Consider the following 20,430-nt stretch of genomic DNA (forward strand, 5'->3'; position numbering starts at 1 on the left):
TATATATATATATATATATATATATATATATATATATATATATATATATATATATATTGATAATAAAACAGGAAAAGTATGAAATTCCAAGTTGCGACAGTGCCAAACTGTAAATGACTCATCTGGAAGAAAATTTGAAGAAAAGTATTTTACGAAGAAATAAAGTAATTTATTACCTCATAAGGGAACTAAAAGGATTGCCATAGCAGGAACAAATCAAAAACCAAAACACGAAATGACATGCTAAATATCACCTAGCGAAAAGCACTACAGGAAGAAGCAACCTAACTATAAAAAAGGATAAATATTAATAAGAAATTAAAGTGGATGCTCAGGCATTGATGGTAGCTTCGTCATGTAAGATATTGCAGGAATAGTTTCAGCTATTGTATTTGAATTACGCAAACAACCATACCCCTGACGATCCCTACAAAAAGAGGCCATAATCGGGTACCTGTTAATATTTCCAATCGATTTATTAAAGTTAGTTAAATAACTTAATTTTAATAGAGTTAATTTTCTATTTTTGTTATTTTTAGTTTATCTTTTTCTGCGTATACTCGAACCCACACACTTGTTTGGCACTCAAACCTGCATTTTTTTAATTCATCCGATAAATTCCATTTCCATCTGGGGATTCCATGCACTTCCATTCTCAAGATGATGGTGTATGGTATTCGTCTCACGTGCTGTTGGTTTCTTTTTTCTTGGGGAAGACATGCATGGTATGGTTCCAACCGCTGAAACTGGTCCCATTCCGGCTGCATGGTAATGCCCCTTAAAGAAACTGCCCGGTCGGGCAGTGCATACACTTTAATTTCTTTTTAATGATTGTCCTTTTTCATTGTTAAGTTTCTATTTTCTGCATTGCTTTTCATAAGGTGATATTTAATATGCTATTTCATGCTAATGGCTCTGTTTAATCCTGTTATATTGATCCTTTTAGTTTTCCTATGAGGTAGTAACTTCTTTTAACTATATATACGTATATATATATATATATATATATATATATATATATATATATATATATATATATATATATATATATATATATATATATATATATATATATATATATATATATATATATATATATAGCACAATAAAAACAAAGAGAAAAACGAAAATAATTAATAAGTTTTATTAACTGCGCATAAGCTGCAAGTATATAGAACTCATAAAATAAGATAAAAAATTGAGGAAAAAATAAAAAATAATGACAAGAGAAGAAAAATATTTACAATAATTTTTTAAAAGCAATTAATTGCAATATTATCTACTATTACCTTCCTTCCGTTTTCTTTTTGTTTCCGTTTTTAGTTCGGTTTTGTTTTTATTGTGCTATATATATATATATATATATATATATATATATATATATATATATATATATATATATATATATATATATTTATTATATATATTATATATATATATATATATATATATATATATATATATATATATATATATATATATATATTATATATATATATATATATATATATATATATATATATATATATATATATATATATATATATATATATATATATATATATATATATATATATATATATATATATATATATATATATATATATATATATATATATATATATATATATATATATTTCTTACACTTCATTCACCTTACATTTCTTTTTTATTAAACAATATTGTGACTAAAAAATAAAGACAGAAGTGTAGGGCGTAAAACTTTGGATGGTTGATTTTAAAATGAAGTATTTTATAAATTGCTGGATTTCATACAATGATGTTAAGAAATCATTGTAAAACATCACAGTTGTTTTTATGAAGTTCACATTCAGTTGTTTATCTTATTTTTACTTCAAAAATACACATAAAATCAAAACAATGAATCTCGGTTTATATATAAAATTATGTGATTAATTTTATAAGGCTCTTATATTAAAACAGAAATGTCTTGGCATTAATTATTTAATTTATTTCTTCGTGTAACAATAGCTATTACATCATTGAAATAAAAGAAAATGCAAAGTATATCAAAACAATTTTCTTCTTTTATTTTTGATTAAATATGCTAAATGTTAATACTTACAGCTAAGAGAATGTTTGCAAAATGTTATAAATTTTGATTTTTTTTTAAATATGTGATGTATTCGATGAAGAAATAAAATTTCTGATGTAAATAATGTATTTAATGCATTTCAGGTTAGAATTTATGCCGAAGCATTTTATTTGTGAGAGAAATCTGTGTTTTCTAGGAAAGTACAGCTGCTTTTATTTAAAATGAATAAATGTCTTCTATGGTGAAATCTCTGCAGTATGGGTTATTCTTAAATACATATTTTAGGATTACTATGAGGTTACACATTATTCAAAATATCTTGAGCTGTTTACAAATGTATGGCAAATTAAATCCCTTTCTCTTTGAGAATTGCAATGAGATATGCAATCAGTGAGCCGAAATCGGCTGAAATGTTTCATCCTTGGCGATATTTTTGCGGGAAATTGGCGTCTGTTGGATGATATTGGATATTCGAGCAACCTACAGATCCTTTCCATTCAGTGCTCATCTTCTGACATTGCGAAACTTGTGGTTCTCCGTTTTAAGCCCGATGATAGATTTTTATCTTTTAACTTTTTATCACCATTGATCATTATTTTTTACTATTGTATAAAACTCTTATTTTTTCTATGGGATAAAATTATCAGTTACATTTATATTGATTACAAAGTATACGAATTACATAGAAACTGAAACAAAATTTCGACTTCTTTCTGCGAAATTTTCTACGCATACATGAAGGCAAATTTATGAATTTTGAGCAACGAATTAATTATGACTTTTTAATAATAATTTAATGGAAATATTTGGTGTTCTCTAACATAATGCTCACTGGAATGTTTTTTATTTTATTTATATTTTGGAGTGGTTGGAATTGTTGTACAGCAAATGCAAAAGCAGGTAAGCATTACTCGTATTTTCAATTTATATTAATGGAACTTTTAATTTATTTAATTGAATTAGTAAAAAAATCCTAATTTGAATGTATTTTATAGCCATTAAATTTTTGTTGGGAACAATCTGTTTTAATTAAATAGGGATAAAACAGATTTTGAATTTAAAGAACATAATTTATTTTATTTAAAGCGTCACCGTGATTATTTTATACAAAGGAATTCAATTTATCAACTCTAATGTTTGATAAATAATGAGCTAATTAGATATTTAAAACATTTTAAACCTATGAGATTTTTTTATTTTGCTTATTTAAATAGAAACGTTGAAGTCAATTAAATTAGATTAAAATATCAATGTTATTTAACTAAGTCATTTTTAAAAAAGAAGAGCAATATCAAATTTTAAAAGAAATTGAAGCGTTATATTCTTCGAGTTAAATTAATTATTTTTCAATTTTTGAAAGCATTTTTAATTTTAAACCCTCTTTCTATTTAAAGTTTTTAAAACTTCAAGAAAATAGCATGTTTTTCAATCCAGGAGACACATGAATTGAATATAATTGTTATGAGTTAAGATCATTAATTGCTATTAGCATTATCAACGTTATTATGGTTTCGCTTAAAATAAAATTGCTTTAAAAATTTAATGTTTTCCTTATTTTTAGATTAGACTTGTATTTAGCTTTTAATTATTTATAGAAATAGCATTATAAAAATTATATATTATAATGTTTTAATAATTTTGTTTTATTAATATCTCAGTCATTCATTACAATACAAATCATTTCACAAATGCAGCAGATGTTTGAATTACCTATTGTAAAAATTTAAACATATTTCCGAAAAATTTGAAATTAAATGTAAGAAAGGTTTAAACTTAATATTTTTAATATAAAACATTTATGAGCTTTCCAGATTATTAGACCAAATTTTAAAATAATTTAAACCGTAAAATAATCTTATAGTTATAAATTTCAGTATTTTAAAGACTACTAAGGCTAAGAGCTAAGAAAATTGGAAGCTGTTCAAATAGCTGAAAGTTTTTCTTTATATTTCTGTGCAACAAAACTTAAATTATCTTTTAATGCGTTTTGCAAAATAATTAATAATCTGAAAACTCATTAGGCTAATTACGCTGCTTGAAAATTTCAACTATGCTTAATGTTTCTTTCTTTTGCTCTTCCGTAATGATTATTTTAAGTAAATGTAAAAAGGAAATATTAAAGGACTATTTAAGATATGAAACTAATTGCTAATTTGAATATTTTCCGATATTTTTCAGATTTGTGTAAAATTAAATTTTAAACAAATCTGAAATTTTATTGAATATTGATTTTTTTAGATGGATAATAAATAATCTGTTGGTTCGTTTATGTTAAATGAAATGTTTAAAAAAAGTTTAATTTAAGAATAAAGGATACTGTTTTTGCATAATTTTATATCATTATATCAATAAATTTTTTTGTGTAAAATATTTGCTTCAGAAATTTGTACAATAAGGATAAAATTTTTAATAAATGCTTAGGAAATAATTTAATTAACTCATTTTATTTTATCTAGAATAAATATTTTAGAGTCTAAATTTAGAATTTGATCTCATTATTGCATAACTGTAAAATTTTCTGCTCTTAACCTCGTTTGTGAAGAAAAATTGTCCCATTTTCTGCATTAAAATTTGACACCACCTTATTTCTTTAAAATCTAATAACAGGGACAAGAAAAACGAAAAAAAATTTGAGTACCGTTTATGAAAATACTTTTTAAATGCTTCTCTTAATTGACTTACAACTTAAGATATTTAGCTAAGTTAAAAATATAGAGTAACATTAGGATAGATACCCATAATTTTTTTAATTGAATTAAAAGTACCAAGAATAGAGAAACAAACAATGCTTATGCATATTTTAAATTCTCCTACATGTTCTCAGCATATTCTGTGCAAAAAAAGAAGGGAATATTGAGAACAAAATATTAAAAAAAAATATAATTTCAAATTAAAATATGAAGTTACCATCTCTCCTTAATATAGAAATCAGATCACTATCTAAGAAAATGGAAAGTTAGAATATGCAAAATAACCCATTTTAAACAATCAGCCGTATATTTATTTGATTTGACTGGTATTTATTTGCTAATACTTACTAATTTACAAAAAATACTTTATTTTCTCACTTTTGCGATCTATTTTTAGTTTCTTAAGTACTCTATGATTTCTGATTTGTCAATACGTATTAATAAAAAGTGAACATCTCTCCTAAAGTTGATGAGATAGTCACTGAAGTTTTAGTGTTACTTCACAATGATATTTATGTAATCTATTTTTTACTCTGAAACAAAGATTGGACTACATATGTACAATTGAAAAATAGATAACATAAGCATTGAAAAACGACTGAATTCTTAATTTATAAAAGGTATTTGACCCCAAAATAAAATAAACATGAAAATTTTTCATCCTTTTTTATTGTCACAAAAAGCAATTCTTTGTCCATATTGAAAAACAAGTTAAACTACTTTCTGCAAAACTGAATATCCTCTAATAAATAAAAAAGAAATATCGAGAATAATTAAACTGGCCATCTCTCCTCTATCGCCATCCAACTTAGACTTACATTACTTAGTAAGACATAAGTTTTAAGACGCTAAGTTTTTTTAGTTTCTACACATTTGCCCATTAAATGTTTAATTGATTTTTACATTACATCAATAACATTACAAAAAACTATATTGTTCCTGAAGGGATACATATTTTAAAAACATACTTAGCTCATAAAATCCAGAGATAAATTTGATACCCAACTAATTCATTTACAAAAAAAATTTTACAAAATTTTCATTTATTTATTCTAAATCTTAAATGCTTACATAAGAAAGGGGAGAAGTGAATATTTAATTTCTTTTAAAGAACTCTTCGGAAGCTATTTTCCTTTTTAATTGTTTTATTACTTCTTATCCAGTAGATTTATGATTAATAGTTTGAGAGTTCTTTATTAAATAATCATTCGAAGGCATCGTAGTAACCATCGGTTAAGAGTTAAGAAAATTACTTTTTGGAACTCTTAAAAAAAGTGAGACCATTTAACCAAAATCTACAAAAAAAAAGTGTTAAAAATAATTCAAATTTATTTATTCTAAATCTTAAAAGATTATATAAAAAATAAGAGAAGTATATATTTAATTTCTTTTTAAGAACTCTTCGAAAGTTATTTTCTTTTTTAAATGTTTTATTACATCTTATCCAGTAGATTTATGATTAATAGTTTGAGAATTCTTTTTTAAATAATCATTTGAAAGCATCGTAGTAACTATCGGTTAAGAGTAAAGAAAATAGCGCTTTGGAATTCTCAAAAAAATTTGAGACCATTTAACCAATTGTATTTCATGAAGTTGAGATCGCTGTTTTTGATAAAGAAAACGTATAATAAATACAATATTAATATATAAGATTATAAAGCTAATAGTATTGACTAAAAAAAGTTTATTTTTGTAAATTATATTAATTTATTGATTTCTCATGCATTTTTAATTCTTTCAAGTAGTTTCTTTGAAATTTAAATCCTTTTAATCATATGTCATATGCCTTTTATCATATGTCATAATAATATTTATCAAGTTCTCTAATATTCTAACTTTATTAAAACTTTTAAAGAGTTTCTTTATAAAACAAAAAACTTCGTAACAATCTATTCTCTAATCAAATATATATTTTACTTATGACAAGTACTTTGTTATGCCTTTTTATATACAAACAAAATTTATGAAATTTATTTATTATCATATTTTCAGCTAATTATCATATTTTTAGCTAATCTTTCTTTAAACTAGCGATTAGTTATTTACTCAAAAGTGTTTTAAGAAAAACTTTGGTATTTAAAATAATGGCATCCTTTGAAATATTCTATACATTATGCTCTGCATGAAGTAAAATTTGGAACAATTTTATAAGTCTTATTACAGAAAAAGAGTTGATTCTGTGAGGACGGAGGAAAATCTTTTTCTGTCTAGAACGTGAAAAAAACAAATTTTTCCACAATCGACTCAATTCTGAAGAAGATAAAGCCGATAAAACTATAAAATGAGATCATAAAATAATATATATTATTGTGTAGTAAGAGAATAGCGCTGTTTTGTAACTGTATCAGTTTAAACCCACAATATGCAGCTTGATACTTGGTGACATAAAGATCTATTTTTCTAATAAATTCCTTATTAAATGTTAATTTTTATGCAAATGTGAAGAAACATAGCTTTTAAAATAGAAACATTGTTGGACAGCAAACGATATAGGTCGATGCTTTAAAACTGCTTGAGATCTATTTTATATTTATATTATTTTTAATAATGCAGCTTAAATTGTTTAGGTTCGGCTCTTCTTTATTGAAACATAATATAAGAAATTATTTTATTTATAAAGCATAAATTAATTAATCATATGATTCATAAACTTAATACTGATAGTCCTCATAAACCATAAAATATTAACGTACACATAAACTTAACAATAAGATTCATAAAAAAATCCATTCTTTTTCATTTTATGCTTTTTATGTATATCATGGAAATCATTCAAAATATATGAAAAAAGGAATGTATATACTTTATATTTTTTCCGAAGCGTTGGTAATCTCTCTACTATTAAAAATTCTGGATCAAATTATGATATAAAAACCATCTCTTTGTGTGCGTGAAATCCATTTATACCAAAAAATGTAATATCGTAATTTATACAGTAATATTGATTTAATTATAGTGATTCAGTGATTTTACTGTAATTATTGCTGTAAAAACTACGGTATATCAGATTTTTGACTCTTACCACGTTTCGGTAAAAAAGTATTTTATGGTAAAACGGTACTTTTTACCGTAATTTGATTCCGAATTTTACACAGTGCAATTCACCTAGTATCCACTGTGATCCACGTCTGGGTCACGATCTATAATTTTGCTAAATATCCCTTGCGCAAAACCTGTGGTATTTGATAGTTATGACAGTAGTATTTCGTATTTTTTCCATATAAATTTAAAACTAATCTAAACCAGAATTAAGAGTAAATTTAATTCGCCTTACATTTATCTCTTTTTTTTAAAAGTATAAGTTCGAATTTTGTTTTGTTTGTGTTTTTTGTTGTAAATGTTCAGAAAATAGAGGAATGATTATTTTTATAACATTTTAAGCAGAACCTGAGAACCTAATTAGGAAAACAAATACCGTATCAGTATGAGATTCATAATAATTTCTATTCGTTAAACTATTACTCTGCAAATAATTACAATAAATATTATAAATATTTGGTTATATTCATAGAAAATATTGCTGATTTAAATTAATAATAATGCGATTAGATGGATAATCTAGTTCCTCTAAACATTATTAGAGAGTTTGCAAAGCGTACGTTTTATTTTACCCGTAACGCTTATCTTTATTTTCGACTCCTTACTGATACAGCCATTTGGAGGAAAACTTTCTCGCAATAGCTGTGAATCAAAACTAGTGTTGGCGTAAAGAGTTAAGGGAAACCGTTAATTTTTGCAAAACCTCACTATTTAATAGATAATGGAGTACGTTGAAAGTTAAACTCCACAAATTCTTCGTTTTCAGCTGACTGATATATTTTATGTATTAATTGATCCTTACTACATAATTTTAATTTTATTTTTTTATTAGGAATTTTTCTACACGCTATTAATAAGTAGAATTAATTTTTTTAATAAATTTAACGTTACTTCCATAAACATACATAAAGTAAATTAAAATCTATGCCTCATTCGTATGCAAAAATTAAGATTTAATTCTGAACTTCTGATAAGAAAGTAAAATTAATTTGTATAAGACACCAGATAAACTAGATTGCTCTTTTTTGCTATGCTATCTAGAGTAATTCTAGAAGTTTCTACAAGCTCTTATCCTTCTTGTTTCTCTTTTTAACAAACCCTCCATAAACATTCTCATTAGGAAACCCGCTAAAGCTTCTTTGAGCAAATCAAGTTAACTGTTAGCACCTGAAAACAATTGCTTCCTTACGTGATCTGGAGACTCTTATCCTAGAAAACAAAATAAAGCTCTTATAAATAAGGAGAAATGTTTTATGCTTTTAAGGGAATAAGTCTTCTATTACACTAAATAATTTATGTTTAGAATTAGGTTAGTTATTTCAATTTTTTGTACAACTATTAACAAATAAAGTAAAATGGAAACACAAAGTAGATAATAATTACTTCATTGTTAGAACGTATTTTACTCATACAACTCAAGATGCTTTAATATCATCTTAAAAACTATTTATTTATCTGTCTATCATCATTGTTATTGTTTTTACTTTTTTCAGATTATTCAATAAAAATTTTTATGAATGACATATATGTTTTGAGTTCGCATTAGAATTGTCTTTAAATAATAATAAAAATATATGTTTTCAATTTGTTAATAGCTAGTAATCTTATTATTATATTATTAAATTATATTTTAAGTGCTGACTAAGAATTGCAGTGCGTATCACGTAATATAATAACTAATGTTATCCTGCTCATCAAATCAAATTAGTCATCAATTTCATAAATGGAGGACACCTCCAGTTGTAAAAGGCCTACACCATGCTAGCAATTTAAACACAAAAATCTGTTACTAAAGATTGTTTTTCAGTACTTTATGTACTAAATGAAATCATTTTTAATGCGTAATAAATATATATTTTTTTAGGCTGCAAATGTTAAAGATTTAACGTATTAAAAATAATTTTAAGATTCCATGGAAAAGGAAGCTATTTTATTCATTTTGTAATTAATGGTTTACAGCTGCTAAAAATTTTACTTAAAAATTTTTTTTAATGTCTTACTATTTTCAGGTTAATTGAATTTAAGACGTTTGACTTCCTTTTGAATATATATTTATTGCTGTAAAAAATTTTTATTTATAAAACCTATCAATAATACACAAAAGTTTCCTTTTTATTTTATAAATAATTTTTAAAATCTTCAAGAATTCTTAAAAATCTTAGAAATTAACAGGAAACATTTTAATTCATTTTTTAATTTAGTTGCTTGTCTTAGAACAATAATATTTTAAACGAAAATGTAATAGTGACATATATTTGTTAGAAAGCAAAGGAAATTATTATCATTAATTAAATAAAATATACGATGAAAAATGCAAAATTGAACGAAAAAATAGGTCGGCTGGTAACAAGAATTAAAACGTTTTTTGCATAAAAATTCTTTATCAGTTCCATTCCATTATCGGGCATTTAATTTTAATATGATGAAGTTTTTTTCTTTATAATTTTAAATTTAAGTATGTATTAGAAAATAATAATGATAGTATATCATAATACAGTTATATATATCTTCTCCGGGAGTACTGATCTTGGAGTTTCCTTGTTTTCTGTATTGGATCAAAATTACAAGGCAACGGAGTTGAACATTAGTAGTCGTAAACCTAAATTTGGGTCGGCTGTTCAACGACGGTTATTAAATAAAATAAAATGAAAGTCAGTTATATACTATTCTCAATATAATGATCATAAACGCTTTAGAAAAAAAGAGAAATTAGGAAAAGAAAATTAAAAGATGAAATTTATATGCTTTGGAACGATTGAAAATATTAAAATCTAAATCAGAATTGACTTATTAGTTTTTAAAAAAACTTATATCTTTCTAATTTCTAAGAGTTTCTGCGGAGAGATATTTAAAAATGTGATAGATTTGAAAAACGCTTCTATCTACATTCAATACAACTATTCCAAATTTCTTCCATTGTCATATGCTATAACTTTTTTTTAAATATTTCTTAGCTTCGTTTGAATATTTTCAAGTTTACTTACTTTGTCGATGCGTATTTTTCATAATTTAAATCTAATTGAATATTTTAAGAAACAAAGTGCGTTTTTAACAATTATTCTACAATATGAAGTTCAATCTTTGTCAACTTAATAAACCTATCATAATGAGCATTTAATATTCATAATAATTACTTTTAGTTTCATAATGGATTATTCGGTTTTATATATTTGTAAACGTTTTTTAGTGAATTATCTGAACTAAACTATTGAGATTTTATAAGCAATTAAAAAAGTGTGACTTAGATTAGTCGTTTTAAACATATCAAAATATTGCAATGTAAAGAACAATCCAGTAAAGACCTATCGGATAATTGTAACCTGTATAGTAAGATAGACCTATTTGGTATATAGTAACAGAAAATGTTACATATTCTACGTTCTATTTTTTTAAATAGTTCCGCGATTTATTAAAATCTGAAGACTTAATTTAATATCGTTCGTAATGTAAAGAAAACTCGATTTTTATTTACTGACGTCCTGTATGAAGGCAGTTTATTCTACTCTATGTTTTCGGTTAAAAAGATCTTTTCGCTTCTTCTCCTTCAGACTCATTTCCTTTTCTTTTCTAGAAATACAGCAAAACTAATATTATATTATATAAAAGTAAAAAAGGAGATTGAAATCGCGCTTGCGATCATATTATACGTTCTATATTTTAAAATAGTTCCGCAGAATATTAAAATCTAAAGTCTTAATTTAATATCGTTCGTAATGTAAAGAAAACTCGATTTTTATTTTCTGACGTCATGTGTAAATGAAGACAGTTTATTCAACTCTATGGCTTCTGATAAAAAGATATTTTCACTTCTTTTCCTTCAGACTCATTTCCTCTTATTTTTAGCAATATGGCTAAACTAATTTTAAATTAGATAAAAATGAAAAAGAAATTGAAATAGCGCTTGCACACACTAACTAAAAGCTGTAAATTTGTTGCAACCGTTTAATATGGTGGCAAGATGAGCCCAGTATCGTGATTCTTGAGCTGATATTATGGTTCAGTTCTGTTTCTATTTAACTTTTTCTTAGGGCTTCAAAAACTTTACACAATGTTGCTGTTCTTGGTATCAGTATTGTTTTTTAACATTAAACTGACATTTCTGAGAATTTACTAGACTTTTCGAACTTCCCCTATCATAAAATAGAAGTAATGATCGATCAAACTCAGTGAAGACTCAATAATTTCTTCTAGCCTACACCAACGAGGGGATCGGGATAAAACATTTCTACTGCCAGACAGGTTTTTTCACTTATTCCTGTACAACTTTAAAAAATATTTTCTTTTTGAATGAAGAAGCGAATAAATTTTTAAATAGTCTTCTAGAAAGGATAACTTATCTCTATACGCCACTCAACCACAGCAATCTAACTTAATTGCATGATACTATTGTTCAAAATTGTTGAACTATGTTTTAATTTAACACTTTTTTAAAGCCACTCAATTGATTAAAAATTCTCTGCGGTGATTGATGTATATTTTAGTGTTTGTTGCTCATACCAATATGAGAATGGAAATAAAATATTCTCTTTGGTAGACAGAATTTTTATTTAAGCTAGAAAAATTTTACAGCATTTTTGAGAGTGAGTCAGATTCTCTTAAAATGTTCTTTCTGAAAGTAAATTTATTTTTATGTATCCTATCTTTGCAAAATTGCAAAAGATTTAGAATTACGATCTAGATGTAAAAGTTTTGGACTAGGAAAAGTTTTGAAACAAACCTTTCTCATGTGCAAAATATCCATCGTTTGAGAGGAATAAAAAATTTAGCCTAAAACGCTTTCGAGAAGATGATCTATTTATTAATTGGTCTAAGGTAGCTAAAACTCTTGATCGATTTAATCATTTTTTTTAATCATTTCAACTAAACTTCCCCAGAAAATTTTGCTCATTGCTTTATTCTGTTAAAAGAAAGGAAAGTATGCTTATGAGTTAGTGTCTCTGTCACCAAGACACCATAGAATTATTGTAACAGATCAAATCATTATTAGAGTAATGTTTTATGATTTTTATTATAAAATTTATGTAGAATAGTGTTTTATAAATGAAGCTTAAGAGGCGCACATCACAGGGATAGTTATTTATTACTAAATTTAATCTGAGTGCTAGTTTATACCATATAGTATATTAAAACAGTGCTTAAATATGGCATACGAGTCATGGGTCTATTGCCAAACAGCACTTTAGGAAAAAGCACTCATCACTGGAATAATTATTTATTACTGGATTCTATCTGAGCATTATTTAATGTCAGATACGATGCGTTAAACAGTACTTACATATGACATATAAATCCTGGACTTATAGCCAAGAAACACTCTACCGAAAAATAAATCAAATATAATCCGCGTAGTATTTTTTTTCACATTGCACTTAGCAGCTTTTAATTTCCTAAACAAATAACGCAAAAATAAATTTAAAAGCTTACTGTTGCTTCACAAATATGATGTCAGCCAATATTTCTTTTTTTTTTAAATTGGTTGTCTCAAAAACATATTAAAATAAATTTTTGAATTCACCTGAAAGCGAATACCCTTATTATATTTTCCGACGTCACAGAAAAGTGACGCAGTTTATTTTACCCCTTATTTCTCGAAAAGCATATGGCAGAGAATTCCTCTTTTTGAAGCAATAACTGTATTTATGAATGCCCGGAAGCACAATAAATAAGAAATTGAAAATGCGATTGGTATTCTCAGAGCTTTCAATCTTACAAAACCGAAAATTTTCTTGAAAAGTTGAAATAGGCATACCAGCCCAGAAATAGGAATGCATAAAAGGATTATTTAGAGTAAAAGAGAAAAAAATAAATAAATTCCCTCTAACGTTGCACAACTTTAACATAAATCATGGAAAGTTATTACCTTAGCAAGCAACGACTATAATGTATTGGCCCTCCAAAAGGAGAATGAGATTTCTTGGAAATAAAGAAGAAAAAAAAATCAGAAACCGCTGAAATCGGATTTTCTCCTGTTAGAACTCTTTTATCAACATGAATAAAAGGGCATCTTGAAACAAAAGTATTTTCTACCCCTATTGAATATAAAATCGAAAGGAAAAAGGGATATCTTTGACGCAAACTCCAATGCTGCTTTGAAACTTTAAGAAGGAAGTTGTTTTGTTATTCTTGCGGATATACAGTAGTTACGGTATTCTTGCTATCTTAAAAGTGAATTTAATATTTCGGTATTTATTTAAAACAATAAATATTTCGAATGTAAAAACATATGCGATAAGTAGGCGACACAAAGCAGAATTTTTAAGAAAGGTTTTTCCAAATTTAATAAGAAAAATTATTTTAATAAATATTTTATAATAAACATATTTAAATATATTTTAATAAGTAATTTATAATAAATATCTTTCAATAACTATATTTTTAGTGAATTTTTTGGAGGAAGTATCTTTGTTATTCATTGCAGATATAGCAACTGCGATATTCTTGCAGCTCCAAATGTGAATTTAATTTGGTATTTTATTAAAAAAAAAAAAATTCTTCACTGGAATGGATGATTTCTCAAAATTGTACAAACAAGTGTGAAAATAGCTCCGAAACAAACAAAAGTCAAATTCGAAAACCCCATGCATTCAAAATTGAAAAAGCATATGCTCATTTTCGAGCAAAATGCATAGTCTCAGAAGTAATGTGGGGGGAGATATGCGTGAAAGAGATGTTTGTTGGCTGGCAGTAAGATTTGATCCAAGGATCTCCTGATTCATAGTAGAATACTCTAACCATCATAGTTGAATTCTCGAAACAACATAATTGTGCATCCCAGTCCAAAGAGAGTAAGGAAGCTCTATATATCGGTCACCGCATAATGACGCATAATAGCATATGATCCATTCGCTTGAAAGATTTGAGATATAAGCAAAAAGGGAAATTAAAATTACCTATCTCTTTACAAAGATATCGAGACCATATTATCCAAATTGTAACTCTTTGCACCATATGTCATGAATGATGTGTTATTGTGGTAGCCACTACATAAAACTTCCTAACTCTCCCTGCACTGGAGTATACAACTACATTTGTTAGAGCATCCTTCTTCAAACCCGGAGGTCCTTAGTTCGAGTCCTACTGACAACCAGCGAGCATCTCTTGTACACATTTCAAGCTACATATCACTTTTGAGACTATGCTAGTTAGAGACTATACTAGCAGAAAGTAGTTTTGTTACTTTTGTAAACAGTTGTGGTATTACTGTTATCTCAAATGATAATTTTATATTTTATTATTTATTTAAAGCAACAGATATTTTGATATTAAAAACATACGTGAATAGTAAATTATTTCAAAATATTTAATAATAACATTATTCGAAGTATAAAGATGAATATTCCGTAGCAAATGTTCAATTAGTAAAACATTTTTAAGAGTATCACCAGTAATATTGCTGATAAAGCAATTGTGATATTATTGCCAAAGCAACAATGGAATTAATAATTTAAAATTTATTTAAAACTACACATATTTTGAAGGGAAAAAATATATGGGAAGTGAACTACATAATGCAGGTTTTTAAAAGTAAAACTTTTTGAAGTGCAGTTTTAAATAGCCTATATTACATATTTTTAAAAATGGAAGCTATTGTATGCATAAAAGTTTTAAATTTTAGGAATTATTTAATTTGACAATTATTTTAAGGGTAATAAAACATATGTTAAACGTTGACCGCACAATACATAATTTTAATTATTCAAAGCATAATAATAAATATTCTAAAATAAGTGTTCTATTTACATATCTAATAAATAAAATATAATATTCTATCTGGGTTACATGATTTGCAATTTCACATTAAAATATTAGACATACCTACTGGCTACATAGCGGCAACAAAAAAATAATAGTCCCAATTACAATAAGATAATAATAACAGTCATAATAATAATAATAATAATTACAAATAAACAATGATAATGATAAGGGCAAATGTTAATAATAATGTAACATTATGTATCGCCCAAATTACAGCAGTATACGTTGATGTATTTTATATCTTAAAATTAGTCGTAGTACTGCGAATTTTTAAAATTAACATTTATTTCTAATTCTTTCCTCATGAATAGCATTTAAAGCCTATATTTACAACACAAATAACTACTCAAATTTCATAAAAACAATATTTTGATTTATTCCTTGCTATCGATTTCAAAGTAGCACTGCTTTATGTGATTCTCTACCATCAATCTTTCCTTTCTTATTTTCGCCAAAAAATAATTTAATTCTTGTAAAAATATCGTTGCTTTCAACATGATTGATCAACATGATTTCAACGTTGATTTATAAGGTTTTTCATCCACGTTATGTTGACATATTATGTATATGAATTTGGCCGTAAATTGTTCATCTAACTATATATATATATATATATATATATATATATATATATATATATATATATATATATATATATATATATATATATATATATATATATATATATATATATATATATATATATATATATATATATATATATATATATATATATATATATATATATATATATATATATATATATATATATATATATATATATATATATATATATATATATATATATATATATATATATACTAGTGGGCTGTGCCTCCTGCTCGCTAATGCTCGTCAACCCCCGAAAATTGCTACGCAATCTTATATGGTTTGCTTTGCAAACCAAGCTCGCTTCGCTCGCTACTAACTTAGGTACATTGCAAATGCACAAAATTCTAAGAATTCAAAACAAGCATTTAAATCCATATAAAAACTCTTTTTTTTTAAAGAAATTACATCTTTTTAGTAAATACTAAGTCATTAAAATAAATTTGTATTCAAATAAATGACATGTAATTCGCTAAACCTATTAGAAATGTGCTATAGTATAATTCGTGATCTAAATCAAATATCGTCAAATAAATTCGTAATATATAAATTCGTGAAAAAAAGCGCTTTCGACAAAATACTAAAATAGAGATCTATCGACAAAGACTACTCACTTCTGCTTATCTTAATAGTATGAGATTGCCGCAGCTGATGCTCTCTGGTTATTTCAGTTTCCGTTTTTAAAAGCGCCATATGTTGAGCCATCTCTGCTAGATTTGGCATGTGATATTTTTAGCGGCAATCATTGGTCGATTCGCCGTGTAAGAGAAATAGTAACGTAAACAAAACAAGTCAAACGTTGCCACCGGCGGAAAAGAAATACAGCCAATATATATATATATATATATATATATATATATATATATATATATATATATATATATATATATATATATATATATATATATATATATATATATATATATATATATATATATATATATATACTCATTCCCGTCAGGCAAGTCTTGAAAATAGGCATCCATTTTTGAGCGCTTGAAACTTGTTGACTATTATTTCAGATTTTTATATTTTTAAAGCGAATGTAGTTTTTCATCAAGTTATATTACGTCTTTGGTTTATTTGCGTAGGTCATCATATGCAGCAAATTCATCCATATGTATAGTGATAAATCACCGTATAATATTTTTACAATGACTTTCCATTATTTGTTCAGGATATCCAACTTTTATTTCCATGTTACATTAGCTCTAAAGTTTCTCCCGTGAATTCTCTCGGTCCCCTGACTTCTTGATCTTAAAGAAGAGTGTATTGTACTCTCTGCTCTGACTTGAATGTAATGGGAATACGAATAAAAGAGAAAATTTATTTTTTATTCCCTATTCTCCAAATGGGACTTATAAAGAAGCTCCTAGAAATTAGTGAAAATGTTCTTTGAAAAAAAAGAAGGCTTAAATATATAAAGGTATGCCACTCGACCTCTCAAATAAAGGTTTAAAAGACCCCCGGGGGCTTGAGAAGCGGGTTAGAACTTATCCTTAGAAAGTACTTCTCGTATTTCCAGATGCATTATTAGGTTTTTTAAGAAAAGAACAATGGAGAAAAGTGACCTTTTTTGCCGAAACGTGCCAGAAAAAGTTGAGATATAATTGCAGAGAAAAAGACTTTTGTTCTTATTTCTCTATAAAAAAAAGAACCCATCTAAGCTTAAAAAGAAATAATGTACATAGGCGTTATATAGGAGATGTATTTTTGAAGATAGAACTTTGACTGATTTTCTTAAATTTGATTTCGTAAAAATGTTTTTGTATTTTTTGCGATAAAACACTTATTATTTAGTTTCTTGAAAATCTGCAATCTGAAATTCTGCACAATGGTTTAATGGTTTTACATAATGTAATCTAGGCATAAAATATAGTACTACTTTAGTAGTAGGCTACTTTATTTTTAAAAAAAAAAGCTCAATCATTTTTAATTCTTTAAAATATTTGTCCCCGTATGGAACTCTTGAAAATTCTCTTATCTTTCTTTCATTATATTTTTTATTTTTTTTGGCGAAAGATCTTCTTAAAACTCCTTTTAACAATATTCTTATTTGAGCAGAAAATTAGTGAATAAGCATTGAAAGCAACCTTTTATGTATTACTCAATTTCAATAAGAACCTATCATGAGATCAGCTTATGATACTGTACACCAGGGGTGCCAAACTTGCTGTCCGCGGACCGCATGTGGCCCGATATTAACATTTTTGCGGCCCAATCAATATATCCGACGCAAAGGAAAAAATAACAAAGAAATGTTAATTAGAAAGGAAACTAGCATATAAAATTATAATATACTTTATTTATAAACTGTACGGATCATTTTAAATTGTACGGGCGAAAATGTAAAATTCTATTTGGCTTGCGGCACCTGCCATTCCAGGGATACTGCATCGTATCAAAAATACACAGAAAAAATTTCAAATATTAGAACAGAATTTGAAACAAGATTTAAAGATTTTAATTCTTTGAAAGACAAATTTCGTTTGTTTTCTTCGATTTTCTCAATAAATATAGACTCAATACCCCGCAATATGCAAATGGAAGTGATTGAGATTCAGTGAGACTCAAATTTGAAGGCAAAATTTATTGAAGCGAGTGTGCCTGAATTTTACAAATATTTACCTGCTAGTTTTGAAAATACTCGAAAATTCGCATATGAAATTATTTCCATGCTTGAAGTACTTATCAGTGCGAGCAATTATTTTCTGTTATGAATGGAAATAAATCTCCTGTCCGAAACCGTATTAATAACGCTCACGTCGGGTCAACTTTGAAAGTAGTCTCGGCATATCAAATTTCTCCCGAAATACGAAAGATAGTAGCAGAGAAGAGATCTCAAATATCAAACAATAATTTTACTTTATATATGTTTTTTACAGTGTACTATTCAAAATAGAAACATTTGTTTCTATGAACACTGATTTTTTTTTGTGGCCCACCTAAAGGCATTGTTTATTTGGCCCAAGTTAGCTTTTGAGTTTGACACCCCTGCTTTACACTGTCGAAAATTCCGTCTCAAATAACGGTAAAAAATACGGACACTCAGGGTGCCATACAAGGATCCTGAGTGCCGGTATTTCAATTCAATCAATCTTTAACGAATAGTTTTTTACCAGAATATGCTACGAAAAAGAAAATTTGACAAATTCTATTTTTTTGCAGAAATAATTACCGTAAAATTACTGAATCACTCTAACTAAATAAGTATAACAATAAAACTTACGGTGTAATATTTTACGTTAAAAGCGGTCTTTTACGGATGATGCCCCAGAAATGCTGATGCTTTATGCAACTGGAAATCTTTACAATGTATTTTTTATAGTGCTTTTAAATCGGAAACAAAAGATTCTTTTTCTTCAAATTTAAATATGTCTAAGAATATTTTAGCGTTTTTAAGAACAATATATTTATGAAATAAAGGATAACATGAAAGGGCTAACTGTTATGGCAATTTTAATTATTCTTATGAAATTACCTAACTGTAATACCTGAACTTTTCGTCTTCTTTTCATTAAGTCCCTTTTGGTTTTGATATTCATGTGCAAGAAAAATAACAGGAGGAGAGAAAATAGGGAAAAATAAATCTGTTAGATGGCGTCATTGTGATGAGACGGAATAATAAAATTCTTGTATAAACAGTCGGGAATGTCACGTACTGAATAACCTCTAAGGACCTTTAATAAAGGCTAAAAGATGAAAATATCACCAAAAGTCGACGTGTATGCTATTCATATAGGGGTTTTCTAAGAAATATATATCCTTGCCTTATTTTCTTCTTCTTTTCTAATTAGGTGTGATGTGAAATTCAATTGTCTACTATATGTTATCAAACGTGATTCTTTCCATTTGAAAAAGTGTTATATTATTTCATATTTATGAAGTTGTTATTTCTTTATTTCTTTTTTTTAAAAAGAAGAATCACCATTCTTCAGATAGTTAAGAAGTTTATTGGTTCATTACTCATCAGCAATCATTAATAATCTGTTCTTAACAGACAAAAATCAGTTTATAACCATGTTATGAATTCAGGCAAAAGTATTCAGCGAAATAATTTTTGTACAATGCTGCCCAAAACTTCAACGTTCTGTTCTGAGGGCTAAATTATTTAAAAATATTATGTAATAAGACATCAGGATACTCTGTAGTGATTGTTGCAAACGTATGTCTTATTGACTAAATTAACATGGTAAATAAAAACAAATTGGCGATTGAAATGTGACTTTTCTGTCTTGTCAAAACAGTTTTAGCTGAGAGCTTTTCAGCCTCGTATAA

General features: G+C 26.3%; 1 protein-coding gene across 1 annotated transcript in view; it reads left to right on the plus strand.

The window, feature by feature from the left end:
- Positions 1–2,549: 2,549 nt before the first annotated feature.
- Positions 2,550–20,430, plus strand: part of LOC107454996 (adhesion molecule nephrin) — an 89,745-nt gene continuing 71,864 nt past the window's right edge. The window contains exon 1 of the mRNA XM_016072376.4: positions 2,550–2,956. Within this exon, the coding sequence (XP_015927862.1) occupies positions 2,881–2,956 (76 nt within the window). The 5' untranslated portion in view covers positions 2,550–2,880. The remainder of the gene's footprint in view (positions 2,957–20,430) is intronic.

This window comes from Parasteatoda tepidariorum, chromosome 3 (genome assembly GCF_982258835.1).
Source record: "Parasteatoda tepidariorum strain Cologne lab strain chromosome 3, Ptep-v5.0, whole genome shotgun sequence".
NCBI lineage: Eukaryota > Metazoa > Arthropoda > Arachnida > Araneae > Theridiidae > Parasteatoda > Parasteatoda tepidariorum.